Raw genomic sequence first — 22471 nt, 5'->3', positions numbered from 1 at the left:
CCATTTTTATCACTCTACGACCAAGATTCACGGATCCAGCCCCATAATAAGAGCAAAACAACCACTGACTTTAGATTGTTCTGATTAGAGAAAGGCGAATATCCGCACAAATGCGTCATATGCATTTATGTCCTTATGAATCGCAAATGAAGTGATTCACACGCATTTGGAGACCAGGGTCTGATTCTACCGGTTTAGAGGTTTAAAACAAGCTGTCAATCACCCTAATTGACCAAGGTAAGCCGGAGCTATGGCGCTGTGTAACTGAAGACACTGCAGAGTCACAGAGTTGTTATTGCGTACCGCACAGGAAGCATCGATTTACAGCGAGTTATACTTTTTTTTTCTTCTTTTTTTCCAAAATAAGTTCTTTTTAGACCAATAATGACATATAAATAAAATTAAATGGGTTTTTAATAATTTGGTACCTAAGAAATCTCAAATGGCACAGATGGTGCCAAGATGTGCCAAAAGTGAGAACGCCCAGACATCTCTTTAATAAAACCTCTGTAATTTCACTCTGCTTCATTTCAGCAGCATCAGACTTTGCACAGCTCATGTCCACATGTTGTTACATGACCTCCATGTGTTTTTAAGCTCCTACTGCATATTTTAAAGGTGATATTTGCTTTAAAATGCAATATTTTTTTAGGCGAGAGAAAAAAATCCTTCAGTTATGCTGTGTTCCATGTACATTTTCTCTGACAGAGGCATCTACAGTGAAACTTACACCTCTGGTGGAATCTCACAAGTGTTATCTTTATTTTGATACCAAGATAATCCACATGTAACTTGTAACTGCAGTGGTTTACTCTATTTAGTTTGGGCATGTCATTTTTGAGCAGGGACTCCAAAAAGAGGGTCAGGGAAGAAGTGGTTAATCATTTTAATACTTATATTTGGGACTCTGGAGGCCCTATAAGTAGGCAAAGTGTGAAAAAAGATGACTCACTCATGCTTTTGTGGTCCATCTCAGTCTAAGTACAGGAGATAAAACATGCAATGTTGAATTCCGCACTCATTGCTACGTCACAATGAGACATTCCTAGAGTTGTTGTCTAGCTGAGAGTGCAGGCGAGGGCAATAGAAATCTGACAATCTGAAACAGTGGAGGTCCGCGAAGTGTTCTATTCTTGGCTGCACAGTGCAGCACAGAGTTCTACACAAACTTCCAGCCTCAGAGGATTTATGTGTCCAGTGAGTACATTTTATATACGACGGCAATGTGCTGGCTAGAGTCAGCGAATGATGGCTTTTCCAAATGCTAACTGCTGTTAGCTGCCGGAGCCTCAGTGACGCTGACGTAGTTTCCTGTGTCTCATTTGCGTTTAAAGAGACAGGCACTCAAAAGCGAGCGTTCTGAACAGGTCTGTTTTGGCAGGGTGATTGAACTGCTGTGGTGCTTCATCCTTAAGGTATTTTGACCAAAGCATGTCACAGACATGTTCATTAGGACACCAAGGAACTAGGTTATCTCGTAAACTGAATGCACAGTGATTCGAGTGATGGCTTTGAGTGAAATAAAGGAAAGTATGTGTTAATTTAGTTTGTGATCAAAAGGTCAGTTTTTTCACCCCCTGTTTTGGTTCTCTCTCTCAGCTCTCATCAGGGTTGTTTTTGGCACCAGCCTGCAGTTGTAGGGAGTTTTCAGCGGGAAAAGCACTAAAAACCCACACAGCAACCTACCTGCCAAAGAATACACGACTGGCAAAGTGAGGCACTGGCTGTTGAACACAGAGGAAACGTTCACCAAATCCAGTCTATAAAAAGATCATCATTATCCACATGAGCTGTTCATGCACCTGACTCCACATAAATACAGATGCTTGTCTTTTTCTGATATAATATGCCTCTTTGATAATGTGTCAGTGATGCATTTACATGTTCTTCCAACCCAGTCCTAGTAACACGTGATTGTTTGCGACTTAATTTGTTTAAATATCTCTCAGCCCCCAAAAATCCACTGGGCCTAATTGGGCTCTAGATTGGAGAAGATCCTGTTAAGGTCTGTCATCTTATCACAAGAGTTCGGCTCTAAGTTCAGGAGTGAATTGATCACCTCGCCAGCATGGTAACAGTCTTTTATATGTATGAGCACATATCGGTCCTCAAAAGACTGCTTCTAAAACACTGATCAATATTTCGAACTTTTCTGGTACAAATATTCACACGCCCACAAGAAAATTATTTACAGATTCTGAAAGTGTGATTTCTAAGCTGAAAATGTCTGAAAATATTTGAAGAAGATGTGGTCATTTGAATGCAGGTACTCCTCAAACTACTTTGGGAGAGATTTTAGTAGAGATGGGCAAATGAAGCTACTTTATGGATTTTACCTATTGCAGGTTATTTTTAGAACGTAACCCCAACGATAAACGAGGGACCACTGTATTATATTATATTACAAAACACCTCCCTTGGTGGGTGACACAAGGTCAAAGTGTTCCCATACACGGGACAGCTTTCTTCCACTCGGATTCTCCATCACTCAAGTAAGCTAGTCTCTGGCAAAAGTCTCTCAGAACACGATAACGCAGGGGGGGAACACGTCTCACGTCTCCTTATAATGAATGAAGCCGCGCAAAAGTTTCAAATAAGTCACCTCACTTCCTGTGGTTCGTTGTAACGTATGAAGCTTCAAACGTCATTGGTTCGTGATCGTGGAGATTTGATACAAACCTCGACACAGCAATTTTTTCTTTGTTTACTCGATTTGTGCTGGGCCGACTTGTTGCTGATTTGCTTGTGGCTGGTCACATAAACATATGAAGGTAATGTGGAAAACAGAGGCAAAGTATGTTAGGGAACAAAGCTCAGTCATCACCAGAGTTAATTAAATCCGCTAAAAGAGCATTAAGTCATGTCTGGAGTGCAGCAGGGGAATGTTAACATGATTTGAGGGGCAAAAACAATGGTTACAGCAGACCCTTTCCACATAGAGTATACCACCCACCCTGCCACCAGCACGCGTGTGAAAAGAGACCGAGGAAGACTCCATATCATAACTACCAGTGCTGCTTCCCATCGAGCCCATCTCCGCTCCTAATAACATGTTTATGTACTCTGACTGCATTTTTGCCGTACGCAGCGTGGGCTCTTCCAGAAACAGGATGTGAATCTAAGTAACCGTTTACATTAAACCTCACAGTGGCTCGATTTAGATTTGGAGGCATTAATTCTGACACACCAAAAAAGAAACGTAAAAAAGAAAGATCCAAATGAAATAAAAGGCAGCCTGGCCTCAATGTGGTCACAGCTACTTTCATAGTGAGATGCAGTGGCATATCTGCAGCTCAGAAAGCTGTTAAATGGTGACTCCACCCCCGCACTACTCTGTCATTTAATTCAAAGAGTTTACCAAAGATGCCCACTGCTCATGGGGAGCTCATCTGTGGCTGCTGACAAGTTCGCAGTTTAAATGACAGAGGAATGGAATCAGAAGAAAAGCCTTTCCAAAAGTAAGGTTTCTGTTAAACAGAAGCTCCAACTCATCATAGGTGCCTCAGATGTAGCTTCTAACCTGGGGAATACGTGACCCCAATCAGCTGTTATCGGTCAGTGAGAACAGGTTCAGATAAAATATCTGAAATTATGACCCCGTTACAACCTGGTATTCATGACGTGATCATGCTAACTACAGGTCTGAACACCGGGTGATGAGGCGTCTTTCAACTTAAAGGTTGTGGATTTGATTACTGGCTTCGCTTGTCGATGTGTTCTTGGGCAAGACACTTCACCGAACATTGCTGTGAATGGGTATGACAGATGAGTGATAGAAAATGTGCTGTACATAGTTGTGAGTGAGTGAATGAGTGTGAATGGATGAATGGCAAAATTGTAATGTAAAGCCACTTTGAGTGGCCATCAAGTCTAGAAAAGCTCTATATAAATAAAAACAATAACACTGTCCTGAATGTGTCCTAAGGTCCATTCATTCATTTTCTGCCACAATGTCCTCCACATGAGGGTCTTGGGGAAGCTGGAGCCAATCCCAGCTGGTGTAAGGCAAAAGGTTCACCCTGGAAAATGTAGAGTGTTCAATTAACGCAATCACCAATCTGGATGTTTTGGACTCTTGGAAGAAGCCAGAGTACCCGTAGAGAACCCCCACTGGGATGAGAACATGCAAACTCTACACAGAAAGACCTTCGGTCAAACTGGTATCCGGACCTGTGATGCTCTTGATGTGCTGCAATAATGCTAGCCACTGCATTGCCAAGTAGCCCTGCACCCTCAGATTCTATCACATAAACCACAATCTGATGGTGGTTTGCTGAGGCCTTTGGCCACAATCCTGAGTTGCATGAACGCAATCCATTCTCAGGACACATAAAAGTCCACCTACTCAGCAGAATCTGTATTTTTTTACACTTATGTGCTTATCTGCATACATGAATGTATTTGTAGCCACCATCAAAATACTTAAAAATGAAACGAATCCCAAATAAGTTTTTCCCCTGGCATGCTGGAGGCGGGCTTAACGTAATGGTGACAGAGAAACAATGTCAAGCAGCATCTGTATACATCCAACATGGCGGCTGCTCACCATGGGTTGTCTAGGCTAGGTAACTGCAGTCTGACATTAGCCAGGCCACAGGATCCCTCAAAAAACAATAGATTTTTTTGTTTCTCCTGCAGGTTGCAACATTACTGAGGTTTTGTAAATTACAGGTCTTTTTTAGCTCTGATGAGCATAGAGAACACTTGTTTCATATGCGGCAGATGACTTGTGCAGTCGCTCCATCTCTGAATATGAAACAGGTTTCTTTGCAGCATAGAAAGTTGCTAGAACAGAACACCTCTAGTACATTGCATATGACCCGCCACTTAACATCGATTAATAACAGAGTTGCTTTGTTGTTGTGCATCATAAATGCCTTTTTTATTGTGAACTATATCATTCCATCCTAATACAGGCATTTTATTTTGAAATTCGGTGAAAATCTATGCTTGTGATTTCATGATGGAATATTGTGATAATGTTAAGCTCATATAAATAGTTTTTCATTTGAATGGCCCCCTACTGGGCAGAGTAGATATGCAGTGGCCTCAAAGTCTTTTGAGTTTGAAACCCCTGCACTAGATCAGAGCAAACTTTTCACCGAAGGAACCTGTATATATGCATAGCAGGAGCATCTGATCACTCTCTACATGTGAGTCTCCCATGATGGGCTAGATATGGCAATGGCTATAAATTAAGTCTAAATGAGATATAGAACTCTAGATCTCTATTAAAGCATGTGATCTTTATGATAATGAAAGCTTATTATGGTATTATATATCACCAAAGCTTCCCTGCCAACTGCATTTTTCACTTTTCTACAAATGAGTCTCTAGTGCAACAGCACCAATTAAGCAAATCATTCTTGCAATGCAGATGTTTTGACATCACATTGCTGCATGATATACACACGTATACTACACAGAGTGACCTAAACAGTGAGTCCTCAAGTACAGTGATGCATTCAAATTTGCTGAATTTTCCACACTTTTAGTAAAGATTTATGTTGCATAATGCTTGATTCATTCAAAATGATGTATTTTTTTGTGTTACAGATAATTATGTTATTACATGAATCAAAAGATTTGCCATTGTCACAAGTTTTTTATTTTGTGATTTGGGTCATGATAGTTTGCCATCTTTAAAACGTGGCTCCACGTGTAGAAAGTGTGTGAAACACTGCCATCGAAGTAGAAGAGAATATCTGTGCCCACTCCTACTCTGTGGTTCTGACATGAAAGCTCCATACAGGATGAAGCAAAAAAACAAAAACTCACTTCTGCCTCCTGGTGTCTTCAAGCTGCACTGTGGTTTACAAAAAAAAAAATTCCAATATTTAATATATCCTATATTTTTTGGACCAATATCCACACATAAACCCTACCACCATTATTACAGGCTTCACTGTGCAAAAAAATTAATATGAGCAGTCAGATTCAGAGATGACTGCTCAGATGAGGGGTAGATTCTTCATTAAAGAACAAAGGTCGACTGTCTTTCAAACCCATCAGTTCCTACAATTTTCCTGTCTGCCATCTATTAAAAGCTGTGTTTAATTTCAGATTTAACCAACATCAAGTGAAAATAGCCATCTGGTGCATGTAGTCCACCACAGCCCTCAGACTGGAGAAAAATATTGTCAGACTCAAACTGGCTTTACTTTTCCAGAAAAACATGCCGGCAGAAGCCACTTGGTCAATTACTTTACGACTGAAAAAACACCTGAGTGTGTGTTTGAGCAGCTAAAAATGCTACAGAACAGACAGAAAGACAGTGATATTGACTCATCTGTGAAGCAGCACAAACAGTGATTAAGGTGTCAGCTGGAAGACTGAATTAACAATATTCCAGCTACACATCATGTATACCAAATAAATCATGATATTAACTTGGGAGAATGTCACGCAAAGGGACTCTGAGGAGAACTCAAAAACTGTGCACACAGGGATCCAAGCCAGAGGAGGAGAGAAAAAGAAAGAAAAGGAGAGACAGGGAGGAGAAGGGAGGACCGTCACCCTGAAGTGACATGCCTCCTGAGGACATGGCACCCATCATTAAAGATGACATCAGAGTAGGGAGGGCCCTCCATGCAAGGTAGACCATTGGTGATGCTGTCGAGCGGTTTGGTATAAATACCTTGAGACCAGAGACCAGGGAAGCAGCAGCTGCCACTCACACTGACAGACTCCACAACTAAGGATTTAACAGCCAGGAGCAGGGACAGCAGCTTCCTCGATCCCCACATAATTTCTTTGGAGCGTAAACCTTCACGGTAAGGTGACTATGGACCTTTTAGTTTTTATTTTCCAATTGCAGGGGTAGTGCAGTGGAGGGGCTTCCTCCTGTGGCCAGGCTTTCCCTGAGGGGATGGAGGGGTAGTGTGAGTGCTGCTGGTTTCAAGTGTAATGAGCCATATGTGAAGCTTGGGATTACTGGGGCATAATGTTGCACTGTTTGACAAATGTTTGGACAAAAAAAATGCACCAACTGTCATGTTGTTTATTGATGCCTGTTACTGACCTGACTTCTCCAACACTTAAATGTGTGCTGGAAGTGCATGAGCTAAGATAAACCACTCTCAGATCCTCATGCATGGCCCTTTCTGTTCCTGACTATCATTAGAGACACAGACGCCTTCCTTATTGATGTTTTTTTTTTTGTCTTTTCCAGGTTTAGCTTCACAAGATGGACCTAAGGGTAACAAGCCTTGTCCTTGTCCTCCTCGCTCTGGCAGAGGCAACCCCAGAAAGGTACTACCACGTGCCCAAAGTGAGCAAGACTCCTTACCCCGTCAAGAGTCATGGTGAGTCACATTCAAATAAAAACTACATGTCACAATCAAGCAATCCTGACACACAGAAAGTAAGAGGGATGCTAAACAGAGCAAACAAAAACCTAGCACACCATCTCACTTACAAGGAAAAATGTACGTACAATGTTTCAGTGCTCAAAGTAGAACCATATGTTTCCTGTACACCGGTCTAATGGCACTGAACATGAGAGATGCTGCAAAATCAGAAATCATGCAGAAAGCCAATATCCACTTCTAATCACTGCTGGATGTGCATCAGCTTCACAATACACTACATTTATTTAAATACATGAAGACAGATGGAAAAAAAACAATCTGGCACCTGATGACACAAAAATTTAACATGGTGGGACATAAAATTACAGACTTTTAATAATAATAACTCAAGCTGTACGCAAAAGAGCAGCAAAACCACCAACTACTAAATATGTTTCAAAGGACTCTATATATGATATATGTAATTATGTAGAACAATTTCATTAAAATAAGTCACTTAAAGTCGCCAGGGAAAAATTAAGCCAGTCACTGTGAGTTGCAATCAAATCAGATTACACCCAAAACCTGAATCACTCTTCTAAATGGATGAAACTTGCCATGACCACAATCATCATCATCATCATCATCACCAACAACACTCCTCCTCTGACCATTTGCTTAAAGTCACCTTTATGTTGGCTGGCAGTAAAAGAGAGCTCCCCCTTCATCACCTGTTAGCAAGGTGTACAACCCAGCACCTTCTCTCACTGGCTGAGAGAAGTAGGCTGTGGTTGACCTGCTGTGAATGTGTAGATGTGTACCTCCCTAAAAAGGTGGTATGTGGCTGTAAAAGAGCACTTGTGCTCTAGATAAATGATAGTTCAAGACAGAAACATAGCATTTTTGCATGTGCAATTTAAAAAACCAATAAAAACAAAGCTGTGGCCGTTGTATAAGTGCCAGGGTGATGTACTACTGCATTTTATGACTCAACCAAACAATGGGTCTTATTTTGTGAATGACAGGTTCTTTCTTCAGCTTTGTTTTTGAAAAGATCCTTGATGTGGTTGGAGTGCATGTCGACACAAAAGTAAGAGCTCAAATTTGACAAATCTCCCAAACAGATGGTGCTACCACGTTAGAGGCACGCCCCAAAAAACTGCTGAGTGGTTTTAGAATCACACCACACAATAAGAATGACAAAAAGAAATAAATGCAACAAAGGAAAGCTGAGGAAAGCTCACATTCAAACAGTTAATCTAACAAACAAGCCACAACAAAGCCACTGCAACTTCACTCTGCAGAGGAGATTGTAAAGATAGTTAGTTCAAAATAAAAGCAATAATAAAAAAAAGTCTCAGAAACAACAAAGGTTAGATAGAATATTGGGAGTAAACTAAACTCAAGTCGAGTAGAACTCTGAGGGTCACACATTGTTCTCTTCCTGTGACCAGTATCATCATCACCTCCAGGTTGTGGTGGTACAGCCTGCCAAAGGTCCCGCTCTGGCATAAATATCTCCTGTGGGGTTTCCAGCACAGACTCATGTGGTTTGGAAATGACAGTCCTGTCAAAGCGTTTTTCCCTCAGAAAACAACCATATTGTAAAGAGATGCCAACACAATTGGACTAGTTTCATTGACAGGTTGTACTTTTCTCTTGGCAACAACAGGCAATTTTATCACACGTACAATCCACAGAGTAGGACTGCTCTTCGCTTTTCTATTTGCCTTTGGTCATGTTAAAGCCATGAAGTCATACGGTTATATATAAAAGTATTCTTCACTGAAAAAATAGCATTGGGTGTTGCCATTTAAGAGTGAATGGCAAAATTAAAATTAAATTAATTAAATTAATCTGAACTAACATTAGCAAGTTCTATGAAGAGATTTTATATAAATGTAGACAGATCTATTTAAGTTTATGCATACTCACTATGCATAGACTAGCTATTATGAACATATATTAAATACAGGTTCAATACTACATTTGAGACATGTCAATTCGCCTTTAGCTAATGATAATACCTACGATTAAGTTCAAAAAGTTTCCCCATTCATGATAAAAATAAAGCTTGAGCTTTGTCAAAATGGTTCAAACCTGGTTGGCAACCCAGTATGTCATTGCCAAACCCCTTGACCCCTCATTTCTCAGCTGGAATAATATCAATATACAAAATACATTCAAAAATAGAGAGAAAAAGACTATGTCAAATACTGGTTTTAAGGTAATTTATCCTTTTGTTGACTTTATAGTCTCACATATAATCTTGTAGTGAGCACTAACCTCCAGTAAAATAACCAACCAACATTTATTGACAGTTTCATGTGTATATTACCTTGCCCAATAAACTCTACAGGATGTGGTAGGAAATGCATCTACTCGATGTTGACAACTTGCTGACCACTAACTGTATATTCACGTTCATGGGCAGTGCAGGAAATTAAAGGGTAGAGTGCGGGCAAATTAAATGAAAAGCACAGAAGCTGCTGTAGTGAGTCCCACGCTAGTAGATGTAAGATGGTGAGAACATCACCTCAGATGAGCAGTGGTGTGAGGACTATTCCAGGGGAAATAAAAGCACTGATGTCCCCACACCCTACCCCACAATCATATGGGAGGAGTGTTTCCAGTTGGTTTGTAGTCATAAGAAGTAGAATACCAGATTGTGGGTTATTCAAGGACTGTGGAGTCAATATACTGTATGTGATTGACTGAAATGGCAAAAGGAGTCAGAAAAAGTGGAGAGAAATTCTTCATCATTCACTTGCATATGATCCAGAAATAAATTGTATCCACTGTTTGTGTGTTATCCATCCACAACACCATGGAACATATTGTGCAATATACCTTTTTTACATCAAAGTGAATTATTTGGATAAACAGACCGACAAATCACTAATTTCAATGAACTTGTACATCATATAACAATATTTAATAATATTTAATATGAGTCTATATTTCTGTGTTCACTAGCCGTTACAGGTGAGCAAGGTCCTCAAGGTCCTCCAGGTGAGCCAGGACCAATGGGACCACCTGGACCTTCTGGAAAGAGTGGTGTAGGACATACTGGACCACAAGGGCCACCTGGAACTCCTGGATCACCTGGCCACTCTCAGGCAGGTAAACCTGGTACCCCAGGTGGACCTGGAAAATCAGGTGCCCCTGGCATTCCTGGTGAGAGAGGCGCAACTGGCGCACCTGGACAAATGGGCCCCCGAGGTGCACCTGGTTCAAATGGATCACCTGGACCTGCTGGATATTCTTCTGTTGGAAAACCTGGACCATCTGGCATTCCGGGATCAATGGGACCAAGAGGAGAGCCTGGTCTGAAGGGACACCCCGGTATTCCTGGTCTTCCTGGCCCCAAAGGAGAAAGAGGTATTGGAGTCCCTGGGGTTCAAGGACCACCAGGTGCAGTTGGACCAATGGGTCCAAGTGGTATGCCTGGCAAGTCTGGAGTTGGTAAACCTGGTGCCACTGGCTATCCCGGGGAGCCTGGCAAGTCTGGTATGCCAGGAAGAGATGGTTCTCCTGGGGCAATGGGTATGCCAGGAGCAAAGGGTCACACTGGGGCTCCAGGTACAGGATCATCAGGAAAGCCAGGCCAAAATGGTACCCCAGGTTTGCCTGGACCTATGGGCCTTAAAGGCCCACAGGGACCAGCTGGTCAGGCAGGTTCACCTGGAATGCCAGGTGTTGGAAAAACAGGAGAACCTGGAATTCCAGGCAGCAGAGGAGGCCCCGGTACCCCTGGAACCACTGGTCAGAAAGGAGAACCAGGTCCAACTGGTTATACTGGCCAACCAGGTGCTACTGGTCCTATTGGTCCATCTGGTCCACAGGGTGCAAGAGGATTCCAGGGTGAGTCAGGCCCAGCAGGACCCAAAGGCGATGTCGGTATGGTTGGTGCACCAGGCCCAAGGGGAACCAAAGGTGAACAAGGAGCTCAGGGTTTCACTGGAAAACCAGGTTCCCCTGGAGCAGTAGGTCCTCCAGGAATTCCAGGTCATAATGGCCCTCAGGGTTCAAAGGGTGCACAAGGCCATGGTGGTTCCCCAGGTCAACCAGGTTCAAATGGTGCACCGGGACTAAAAGGGCACACAGGGCTCCAAGGAGCACCTGGACAGAATGGTAATGATGGAAGGCCAGGACCTATGGGACCCTCTGGTCCCCCCGGTCCATCAGGCCCTGCAGGACTTAAGGGCCATCCTGGTCTCCCAGGCCCACCTGGCCCAGCTGGCCTAACATCTAAGGGAATTTCTGGTCCTCAGGGTCCACCTGGAATTCCAGGTTCAAGAGGTAATGATGGTATCCCAGGCGCCTCTGGTCCTCCTGGTCCACCTGGTCCACCAGGGGAGATGGTCTACTACCATGAGAAGAGCATGCCAATCAAGTCCCATGAGGTTGCACTGTCTCATGAGATGATGAAGGCACCCATGTCTGCATTCAGTGCTGTTCTGACCACGGCCTACCCCCCAGCTGGTAACCCAATTCGGTTTAACCAGGTTCTGTACAATGGGGAGCACCACTATGATGACCACAGTGGTGTGTTTAACTGCCAGATTCCAGGTCTCTACTTTTTCAGCTATCACATCCATGTCAATGGTGCCAACGCATTGGTGGCCCTCTACAAAAATGAGGACCCTGTACTCTTCACCTATGATGAGTACAACAAGGGCTTCCTGGATCAGATGTCAGGCAGCGCTGTGCTCATGCTGCATGCTGGTGACAGGGTCTTTGTCCAGGTACCTGATGAGGAGAGTAATGGCATATTTGCTGCAGATAATGTTCACTGTGCTTTCTCTGGGTTCTTGATTGCCTCAACGTGATTTCACAAATCCAAGTAAACCTCAAAACCTTACAAACATTGAACTACTCAGAGAAACAAATCTGCTTACAAGAATTCCAAATTGAGATTTTAGATCAAAGACAAATATGGCTGTAATTTTCAAATGTTTAATTGCCTCATTGAAATCATTAGAATTATGGGTTAGGTTTAACAGAGTTATTGATGCAAAATAAAACCTTAAAGTATGTGGCTGAAATCGATACCATTCCCCAGATCATGCTTATGTGTGCCTCTTCACTTTTTAAGAAACACAAGACAACATTGGAAGATATCTTAAGTGGTGCTATACAACTGCCTGTAACATTTACAGCATGTCTTTTATTTGTGTTTGTTTTACTGATGTCTGTTGTTCAAGAGTTTTCCTGTAATATACATACAAAAACACGAGCAAATCTGTTGTACTATGTGTTATTAGAGATCAGCATATTCGCACAAGCACTGTGACTAGAAAGACAAGCACAGAATGACAAATTAAAAGATTTTTTATTTTTTTCAAAAACAACAATGTCCCAATGGGTGTGTTAAGTTATGTACCACTTTCTGACCTAAATACAGAATAAAAGTTCTAGTCTGAAAAAGAAAACAATACTGTCTGTGGTTTCTGTGTGTTGTTCTCTCCTGAAATTATACTTTGCTTGACAGGGAGACACCAGCAGTGAGTTACAAAGTAAAACAGCTTTACCTTTGAATGCAGACGTGTTGTAATTGTGGTCGATGGCAGCAACCATGTCTTTCCAAAAGTCGGGATTCACCTCGTTTCCTCGCTGTTCATCACACAAACAGAAAGTTACACAGTAACACATTTTTTTTAATTTTCTGAAATAATAAAAATATCACTCGATTATATGAAGCTGCACACTCGATGATAATAATGACAAATAATACCTTGTGCAACATATCCACAATTCTTCCACAGAGAAGAGCGCCAGGTAGATCAAAATAGTTGTCATAGAAATAGTACTTTGCTGCAAAGACAAAAAGAAAAAATTGGTAAACCAATTAAATACAGTGAAGTGGGAAAAGATAATGCACATAACAAATAAGAACTAGCAGCAAGAGATATTTACTTCATCACGGACTGCATGCCCCCTTTGCCTAAACCCTGGCAAGCTTGCGCTCAGTGAAAACATGGCTATCAGTAAAGACACAACGAATATACAATTTTAATTATTTAACAACGTGCTCACCTAATCAAATCTGTGTCACACTATGAATATGTTCGCCGCTGTGTCTTGTCATTAGACAATCAACCACTCATTCCCCTGTCCATATAGTAAATTAGCGATTTTATATCAAAGCTCAAAGGAGATGCGGGATCCATTGCTGCCTCCATTATTAAATATAAATGTCTTATTTGTCACTTTGGTGTTTGAAATTCTTCATTTAGGTTTACAAAAGTGACACAAACTTTAAAAAAAAAAAAAAAAAAAAAAAAAAAAAAAAGCAGCAATAGAGCTGTGACTCCAGAAACTATGTAAGCTAAAAATTGTATTTTCTCTCTGGACTCTGGCACGGGAGAGTGAGCAGTTTATAAAACCTTAATTTCCAGTCAGTAAAATTGTCTAATTGTAAAATAAAGCAGCATAACTTGGGTCAAATCTGCTCAGTTTTGTTTTTTGGTGTCGCCACTAGCAGCCATGTTTTTAATGACAGTGTGCCTGCCTGTTTCATGCTGGTTCGCAGTCAGCACTGACGATGCCTCATATTTCCACTGAACTATCCCTTTAAAGAAAGATGATGATAATAATAATAATATGATACCAGATCTGGTGAAGGAGGTGTTGAGGCTGTTGAAGTGCTTCCACTCCCTTTTAGGCCCATAACGTTTGATGATCTCCTCCGTGTTGAGGTCATTGGTTCCGTGTGTCGCTCTAACGAAGCAGGACATAAAAATGCTATTATCCCCCTTTAAATGTCGATGAACAAAGCTGAGGACCTTTACAAAAAAAGAGCTTACCGCAAGACAGTGCCATCTTCAGCCAGTTTCACCAGGTTTCCCTCCTCTAGATCCACCACAAGTCCTTTAAAACTACACGCAAAAACCAACATGTAAAGACAGAGACCCATTATCACTACTGCCTGAGCCACTAAAGCCAAAATAACAGTCAATACTATAGTGAATTTTTGCATGTGTCTTTATGTTTAGGACCTATCGTGATATACATTTGTTATCCATATATATTATGATATAAATCAAATTTCTGTGATTTTATAAAAATCCTGATATATGAGATATATGTGGATATAAAGCTGGTTGTTTCTCTGGACTCATGAAAAGTTTGTGCTTCTCAAAGGAGAGTGAAACACTGTAAATACACTTTAAAATAAAATATCTGTTAAGGATCAGTATTACATGAGGATAATTATGTGTGTTGAAAACTAAACATTGTGAAATTCTGCTATAACACCTGATTAGGTTTAAAATTAAAGAAGTAACTTTTTTTTTTTTTTAAATATAATTTTATCCGTTGATATTTTTTGTTACTTAAATATTCAAGTTATTGGATTTGATTTTGGAGTTGAAGATTGCACATTTAGTGCGCATTTGAACATCTGTTTCAAATTTGTTGTTCTTTTGGGTTTTTCTTTTTACAAAGAAGAACATTTATAGTGTTACATTATTGAATCAAATTCTGATAAGGGCCCCATAAAGGCTTGGAGCGGCACTGCTCAGAGTTAAATACACATTAATTAGAATAATCAAAGTGTTATTGTTTCAGGCCATGGAATTAAGAGGAATTAAAGTTGTTCCGATTCCAATACCAGTATCTGAAAGGCCTCCGATACTGCCGAAAACGCCAGCATCGGTATCGGCGAGTCCAGGCACCCATCTGATACCATGTTACTTATTAGAAATAGGAATCAGTTTACTGGTTAGCTCCGTTAGCTCTGACACAGTTCTTCTTTGTCACTCTTAAAACAGTTGCGTTGTGCTGCCACCGGCAGCTGCTGTTTTAGAGGCACGAAGAAGAATTGATCAGCTGGCATTAGCTAAGGAGCTAACGTTAGCGCATCATGTCGGCGGTTTGGCAGTATTTCACACTTGATGCTCCCAGCAGTAAGACTGCGACATGCAACATATGCAAAGAAGCAATTTCGAGGGGTGGCACGAGTGTTGCAAATTTTAACACCAGCAACTTAATCAAACATTTGAAGCCGCGTCACACTAAAGAACACAAAGGAAAAGAAGGACCAACTGCAGCCTCAGTGACACTGACGTAGTTCCCTGTGTCTGATTTGCATTTAAAGAGCCAGGCACTCAAAAGCGAGCTTTCTGAAAAGGGCTGTTTTCGGCAGGAACTGCTATGGTGGTTCATCCTTAAGGTATTTCAACAGACCAAAGTATGTCACAGACATGTTCATTAGGACACCAGGGAACTAGGTTAACTTGGAGAACTAGGCTATAATTATGTCTACTTTAGCACTTTTTATCAAAGGAATTTATTATTAAGTTGCTGTTGCACTACTGTTTTATACTGTTCCCTAACCCTAACCCTGTATCGGGAGGGAAAAATGGTTTTGGAAAATCTCTAAGAGGAATACATCAATGACATACAGTCATTTTATGTCATAGTTAACGTCTAGGCAGGAAAAACTGTTGCTGAGTGACAGACTCACCAGAAATCCCAGTTAGCAGGGGTGAGGTTCAGCAGGTCCTTGTCATAGCCTTTGTGCTCCACCAGAAACCTGGCAAAGCTCTCATAGATGAGCTGCACACACACAAGAGAAATAAAAAAATAAATACATAAATAAGCATGACCGTATCTTGGGAAAGAAAGTATAAGGGAAAGATTAAATCGGGACAGCCGGATTTTCTTGACATGGATGCTAAGGAGGCCCGAGTTCAGCTAGAATGGGCTCACAAGTCTCTAATGCCCATGCCAGGGCCTGACCAACGCAGGGTCCTATCATAATTCGGTTCCACACGTTCCCAGACAAGCAGAATAGACAGGCACGTGCTGGCTGAAAAAACTACAGCCAGCGCGTGCCTGTCTATACCCGCTTAGAGTCTGTCCAAGATCAGTTTGGAACACCAATAAAACGATTCCAACAAGATGTGAGTACACAGTGGAACAGCACCTATTAAATGCTGAAAAGTCTCTTTGCGCAAAAGCAAAACTTGGCTGCAGCGCAGATTATGAACTCCCCGCGACAGAACTCTCTTCTCTCTCTCTTTGAGCAGTTAACTAAAGAGATCAGCTCATCTGATGCATCTGTTATTCCCTTAATTACAGCGCTCAAGCGTCTTCTACACAAAGATTGAGACCACGGAATGAAAACAATGAAAAGTGCGCTCTTGAGAATCTCTCAACACGTTTTACTAAGATCTACTCGGATCCCCTGTATTATATCATGACTGTGCTCGATCCTCGTCATAAAGATCATTATGTGTGCGTCATATATGGATGTGGGGATAAAACTGCGCATAGAGAAATTATCCAGTCTGAGTTGGATATGGAGAACCCGTTTGGAGCGGCGCAAAATGCAGGAGAGCGAGAAGAGCAGTCAGCAGGGGCGGTGCGGAGAAAAAAAAGGCACCTCTATAATTTCCGGGGGGCAAGGGGGGGGGGGGGACACCCTCTAAAAAAATACTAGCTAAAAGCCTGCTCTGGAGGGAAGGAAAAGATCCTTTTACCATGACCTGTCCGCTGCAGGTCATGCATACGGAAATGGTTTAATGAAGCCAAACATGTCAGGCAAATCGGTGCTGATTACTCCATGCAAAGTTACAAGTGGCACCAATGAAAACCTTCCTCTCCCCAACAGAAGCGCTGACCTTTGCAGCCAGTCCAGTGTTTGGAAACTCTCACGTGAAAGCACGTATCCCTCTCAACAAGCAGCGGGTGCTGCCCGAGCCCGATTGAAATCCGACAATTTTTTAATACATGAGCCGTAAATGTACACGTATGTTCACCCCACAGCAGGAGCTTGTTGTACCTGCTGCCACAGTCTAATTTACAACAATAACAGAGTCGGTGAGATCCATATATGTTACTAATGAAGATACACTTCCTGGTTTTTAAATGATGCGTTCATGGCCGCAGGTTTTTACACCAAAATTATCCACTGCATTTGATACATATCAGATACAAAACACACCAGAGGTTGCGCTGGGCTTTTTTGTTGTCTGTCATTTTGACTGACAGGGTCTTACAATTCCTGTCATAAACTATTTTTACCGGTCACTTTAATTTATTTAATTTAAATGACAATAAATATTCAATTGCATTTAATTTTAATTAATTTTTAATTAATATTCAGTCCAAAAAAGCTGAACAAATAATCCACACCGTGGATACACACATCAAGCAGAATATGAAGAATATATAACTCTTTCTCCGCAGTAACAAAAACATCTGACTGTGTGGGCCCAGTAGCTACATATGAACAATGAATAGTGAAATATAATACAGACGCGCTCCAAAGCCTCCTGCCGCTTCCTCGCTCTGCCGAGGCCAAGGGCTGAGTTTGTCCTTCATCTTCATCTGCATCTATCCCTCTTTTATCAACATCGTTATTGGGCTTTTTAAAGAAACTTCTGACACTCAACTGCCGTGACATTTTTCTTCTTTTCTACTTTTCTTCTTCTACAAGAGCCAATTACTGTAATATGCTCTTTGCCACCAAGTGGTCAGGGGTGTGAATTGCAATCTGTCAAAATGACGGCTGGCCCTCAGATTTTCCCGTCGCCGTTTTAAAAAAAAACGGTCAATGACGGAAAATATTCAGTTAACGCGACCCCTGAAACACACACACACACACACATACACATACATACATATATATATATATATATACACATGGTCAATTATGCAAACTAGGGGATGACATCATCTAGCGTCTTCAATCGTTCTTTCATCCATATCATAATATATATTATGGTGTATATCCTTTGCTTAATTATACACCAGTGTTCATTCACTGGAACTCAGCTGGTTCAAGAGTACATGACGATTCACATTTAGAGGCTTATAAATTGAAAACTTTTGTTTACTATGTAATAATTGGTGTTGCTGTGAGCCCCGGTCAACTGGGTTATGTCACTTGCTTTGTTTTTTTTCTGTTTATATGGTATGAGAATCACATTCGGCCCTAGTGGAGGTTCCTTACAGAGCAGCAATTCGTCCGCGACCTGGGGAAGGACCCCAATTATCCATTTTCTTTTCTTTCAAAGCTGTTGTGGTTCCATATGTTTTAATGTTGTGTTACTTGTAGTTCACGCTCACGACTGGTCTCCCACATTCAGTGTATCATTTCAATATATTCGGATAAACTACCAAAAAACATGCCCCTAAAAGCAGTACAATATATTGTAGGCTATATAAAACTGCATCTCTGGTCATCTGTATGGATACTCAATTCAGTATAATTGTTAATAGAATGATGCCATCTAATCAGTTAAAACTTTGTTCATGGAATATAGGGGCCTTATTCTTTGTTGAAGAGGTAGGGGGTAGATGTGGCTCAACGACAGGAGTCCCACTTACCCTGGATTTCCACTGGACGCGTTACAGCTGCGGCACGTCAGCGGCGCGGTCGCCGTTGCAAATAGCTTCCATTCTAATCAACGAAATTATTTCCACTGGGTGCGCTGCGGAACGTCTCTGCAGCGTCCCAGAAGCGGCTTGCTGGCCAAATCGCTATCGATAGGTAGCAGTTCTATTGTTGTCGTTGCCGCTGCTGAACCGCATAAATTTCAACAGAGAAGATCGCACCAGACAGGAAGTGTGTCACAGACTCAAAGTAAAACATTTCCGCCCCCTTCAAAATAAAACACAATACGCAGGTCATATAGCCGGTCACAACTTCACATCAACATTACATCGTGACCGGTGCTACCAGGTCAACAGTCAATTAATCAGAGTGTCTCGGAGAGTCATAATATACGACGAGAGACTGATTGTTGAAGTGGAGAAACATAAAATTGTTTATGACACCAGATCAACAGAAGAAGCTGTGTTGTTGTTGTCTCCTTTATACACAGTCTATCGCGTGTTGCTTGTTCATTTACTTTATATACACTTTTTTTTATTACTTTATGTAACCGGCGAGCGTCCCCTTGTCCAGGTGCCGATTGAAACTCAAGTCACACCATCAAATACGCCATTATTACGGCTATATTGTTATTTTCAAAAATAGAACTGAATTTGGAAAAAAATAAAACATATTTCATAGGGACCTAGAAATCCAAGGTTAGAAAACTTCTCAAACTTTCCATTTCAATTAAAAAAGTGTAGAAAGGACAAGTACGGAAGATTTGTAATAAATAAATATCAATGGTGTCTTAAATGGTGAAGAAATTACTATGACAAATCTTTATTGCCCACCTAACTATTCTTCAGATTAATTAACTAAAGCATTTTCAGAATTTGCAGAAGTATCTTCATTGGCCTTGGTGGGAGGTGACTTTAATTGTATACTTAATTCTCGACTTGATAGACATCCCCGGCGAAATTCTCCTCTGTCAAACCAGTCTGGAGCCTTCTTGTCGACTTGTGGGGAAATCAACCTGGTTGATACATGTATGACATATTTCATCCATCTGACAGAGAATTCACCTTTTAATCCCCTCTTCAGTGTCACACACGGCTTGATTTCTTAGTACCCCAGTCTGTGATGCAGTCTGTATCTTCCTGCTCAATAGGCAACATTGTGGTTAATGATCATGCATTTCTGCTACTTGAATTGTCTCTTGGCATAGAATCTGCGAAAAGGGAACGCTGGATATTCGACACGTGTCTTCTGAAAGACGAATTTAAGATATTTTTGTCTATTAATTCACAGTACTAACAACTCATCCTTACTGTGGGAAACTGCTAAAGGATGCATCAGGGGTATGATTATAGCCTATTCAGCCTCGAAAAGTAAAAGACAATTAGAACAGGTATGTCCTGATTAGAATAGCCTATCTTATGCTGCCATAGGCTTAGACTGCTGGGGGAATTTCCCATCATGCACTTAGAATGAGCACACAGACTTTGCACGAGCCGCACTTTCTCTACCCCGTCCTCGATTTCTCAACCCTCACCACTTACCCGATGTCCCCCCATGAGATGTAGCACATAAATCCACATGTAGCACATCTCTAACTGATTTTTAATCTCTTACAGTTCTGCTGACACCAGTGAACAACATGAGGTCAGGACAGGAAAGAGGACTCCGTTATCCCCAAGTCTCTGACCACAACAGCCTTCACTACAGGCTGTGACAAACCCAGCGATCCAGATGGACCCTGGCATTTAAAGACTTTTCACTTTTTATTCTTTGTCATAATGTATTGTATGTTTTGGGTAACATCTACTGCACCTCTGTCCGTCCAGGGAGTGGATCCCTCACCTGTGGTTCTCCCTAAGGTTTCTACCCTTTTCCCTGTTACAAGGGTTTTTTCCCTGATAGTTTTTCCTTACCCTGGTCGAAGGTCTAAGGACAGAGGATGTTACCAACCCTGTGAAGTCCCGTGAGACAAACTATGTTTTGTAAACTGTGGGCTATAAAAATAATGATTGATTGATTGATTGATTGATTGATTGATTGATTGATTGATTGAATTAGAACAGAAATTAAAACTCGAAAAGTGGAAGATACTGGAAGATATTAAAAATGCACTTTGCTTAACATCAGACCTGTTACTGTTGCAAAGGAAACGCACAATACAGGCTGCTCTGGACACATTACTAACCCAGCAGTGCTCTCCTCTTCTCAAAGCAAATGCTATCCGAGGATGGGGATAAGGCCCACTAAGTATTTATCTACTTTGACCAAAATTAAATGGGACCCTCAAGTGATTCCTTCAATTTTAGACGGGAATGGCACCCATTCTCTAAGAGAAGCTGACTTTTAAAGGAATGGCTGGCTGAGTGACTTCATTTGGAACAGGAGAAAGCCCAGACGACTAAAAGTAGCAAAACTACAACTCGCTAGTTAAAATGGTGGTCTAGATCTTCCCAACATCAAATGGTATCAGCTAGCATCCCATTCAAGATGCATAGCAGAATGGGTCAAGGTGGATTCTTCTTCTGATTTGCTGAGCTCAGAAAAGTCACAGACCTCAGGCTCCCTGTTAGGCCTTTTGGCCATTGAGGACTTAAGGTCAGCCAGGGGCCATTGTAAAAACAAACCTATAATCTCTAATACACTAAAAGCATGGTTTATTACACATAAGCTTGAAGGAAGGTCTGGACTAACATCTCCATTAGTCCCAATTCAGAACATTTACTCCTCCTTGGCCCAGTTAAGAAGTCCATTATTTGTTTTTTACAATGTCTTAAGCCAGACTGATGTGATAAATGTACGGGATGGTATGCACACTTGGCAAGGCGAACTTGGTTTATTGATGGAGATAAGTGGACTAAGATATGTTCTCAAACAAAGAATATATCTGTGTAACCATGCCGGATTGCTGCAATTAAAGATTCTACACCATTTACAAATCTCTCCTAACAGAAGAAGAATATAAAATGAACTCTCAACTCCCACCTACATGTCTGAAATGTAAAATCTCAGTGGGCACTTATACTCATTGCATCTGGTCTTGTCCTAAAATTCAACAATACTGGATAGATGTTTTGCAAGATCTGGAAAATATATTTGGTGTTGTGTTGCACATACAGATACAGTACTATTGTGTATTCTAACTCTTTTAGACTGTATATTTTTATATTATATTTATATTGTTTGCTTTGCAAGTGGGGCTATTTTAATTTGAAAAGAGCCGCACCCGCAAAGCACCTGTGTGGCTGCGGCTCCTAATTTGAAAAGACCCGCAGCCGCGGCTGGAGTTCAACAGTCTGATGGCTCTGACAGCGTTTTGCATTACTTTCATCTGTGCAATACCATAGACCGTGATATCCAAAAATAATGTACTATGTCAACTAGTAATATCAGCACAATAACTGTTGAGGAATACAGAGTGAGACTGAACATAGGAGTGCAGCTTCGCGGCTGAGACAAAAATAGACTGCGGGACGCTGCTGCTGTTGCGGGCAGGTGCGTCTGCAGTTATAAAACCAATCAACGATTATTAGAATAAAACATTGAAATATGCTAATAATTGTTGTTGTTCATACTCACAACAGACGGAGCAACCTTAGCTTACCGTTTTCAAATTATATGCCATGTTTGTAGTAGAGCTGTGAAAAGCAAACTGTTGCTTGCAAAGTTTGCGTTCCACTTTTTTACTTCTACTTTTGAAAAATGCTGTCACACTGCTGATGTCTTTGCCATGGATGTTGGATTTTGTCAATAGCCGGCCAGTGCGGACAAGCGATCGTTTGCTATGGTTTACTTTTCAATAAGCCGTGGTGTGCGGTAACTGTCAGCTGAATATGTC

General features: G+C 41.3%; 2 protein-coding genes across 3 annotated transcripts in view; one reads left to right on the top strand and one right to left on the bottom strand.

Annotated features, from left to right (window-relative positions):
- Positions 1 to 22471, bottom strand: part of nt5dc1 (5'-nucleotidase domain containing 1) — a 129756-nt gene that overhangs the window by 100879 nt on the left and 6406 nt on the right. For both annotated transcript variants that reach the window (XM_083898229.1, XM_083898230.1), the window contains exons 2-6: positions 15760 to 15851; positions 14099 to 14170; positions 13903 to 14012; positions 13027 to 13106; positions 12824 to 12905 (exon numbers count right to left, since the gene is read on the bottom strand). In XM_083898229.1, coding sequence (XP_083754355.1) covers positions 12824 to 12905; positions 13027 to 13106; positions 13903 to 14012; positions 14099 to 14170; positions 15760 to 15851 — 436 coding nt within the window. The remainder of the gene's footprint in view (positions 1 to 12823; positions 12906 to 13026; positions 13107 to 13902; positions 14013 to 14098; positions 14171 to 15759; positions 15852 to 22471) is intronic.
- col10a1b (collagen, type X, alpha 1b) lies at positions 6689 to 12709 on the top strand. The gene is made up of 3 exons (XM_083898228.1): positions 6689 to 6773; positions 7172 to 7304; positions 10266 to 12709. Exons 2-3 carry the CDS (start codon positions 7187 to 7189, stop codon positions 12119 to 12121), a joined length of 1974 nt encoding a protein of 657 aa, XP_083754354.1. The 5' UTR covers positions 6689 to 6773; positions 7172 to 7186; the 3' UTR covers positions 12122 to 12709.

The sequence above is a fragment of the Microchirus variegatus genome, assembly GCF_963457635.1.
Source record: "Microchirus variegatus genome assembly, chromosome: 12".
Lineage (NCBI taxonomy): Eukaryota > Metazoa > Chordata > Actinopteri > Pleuronectiformes > Soleidae > Microchirus > Microchirus variegatus.
Note: the sequence above shows the minus strand (reverse complement) of the source record. Positions and strands in the feature narration are given on the sequence as shown.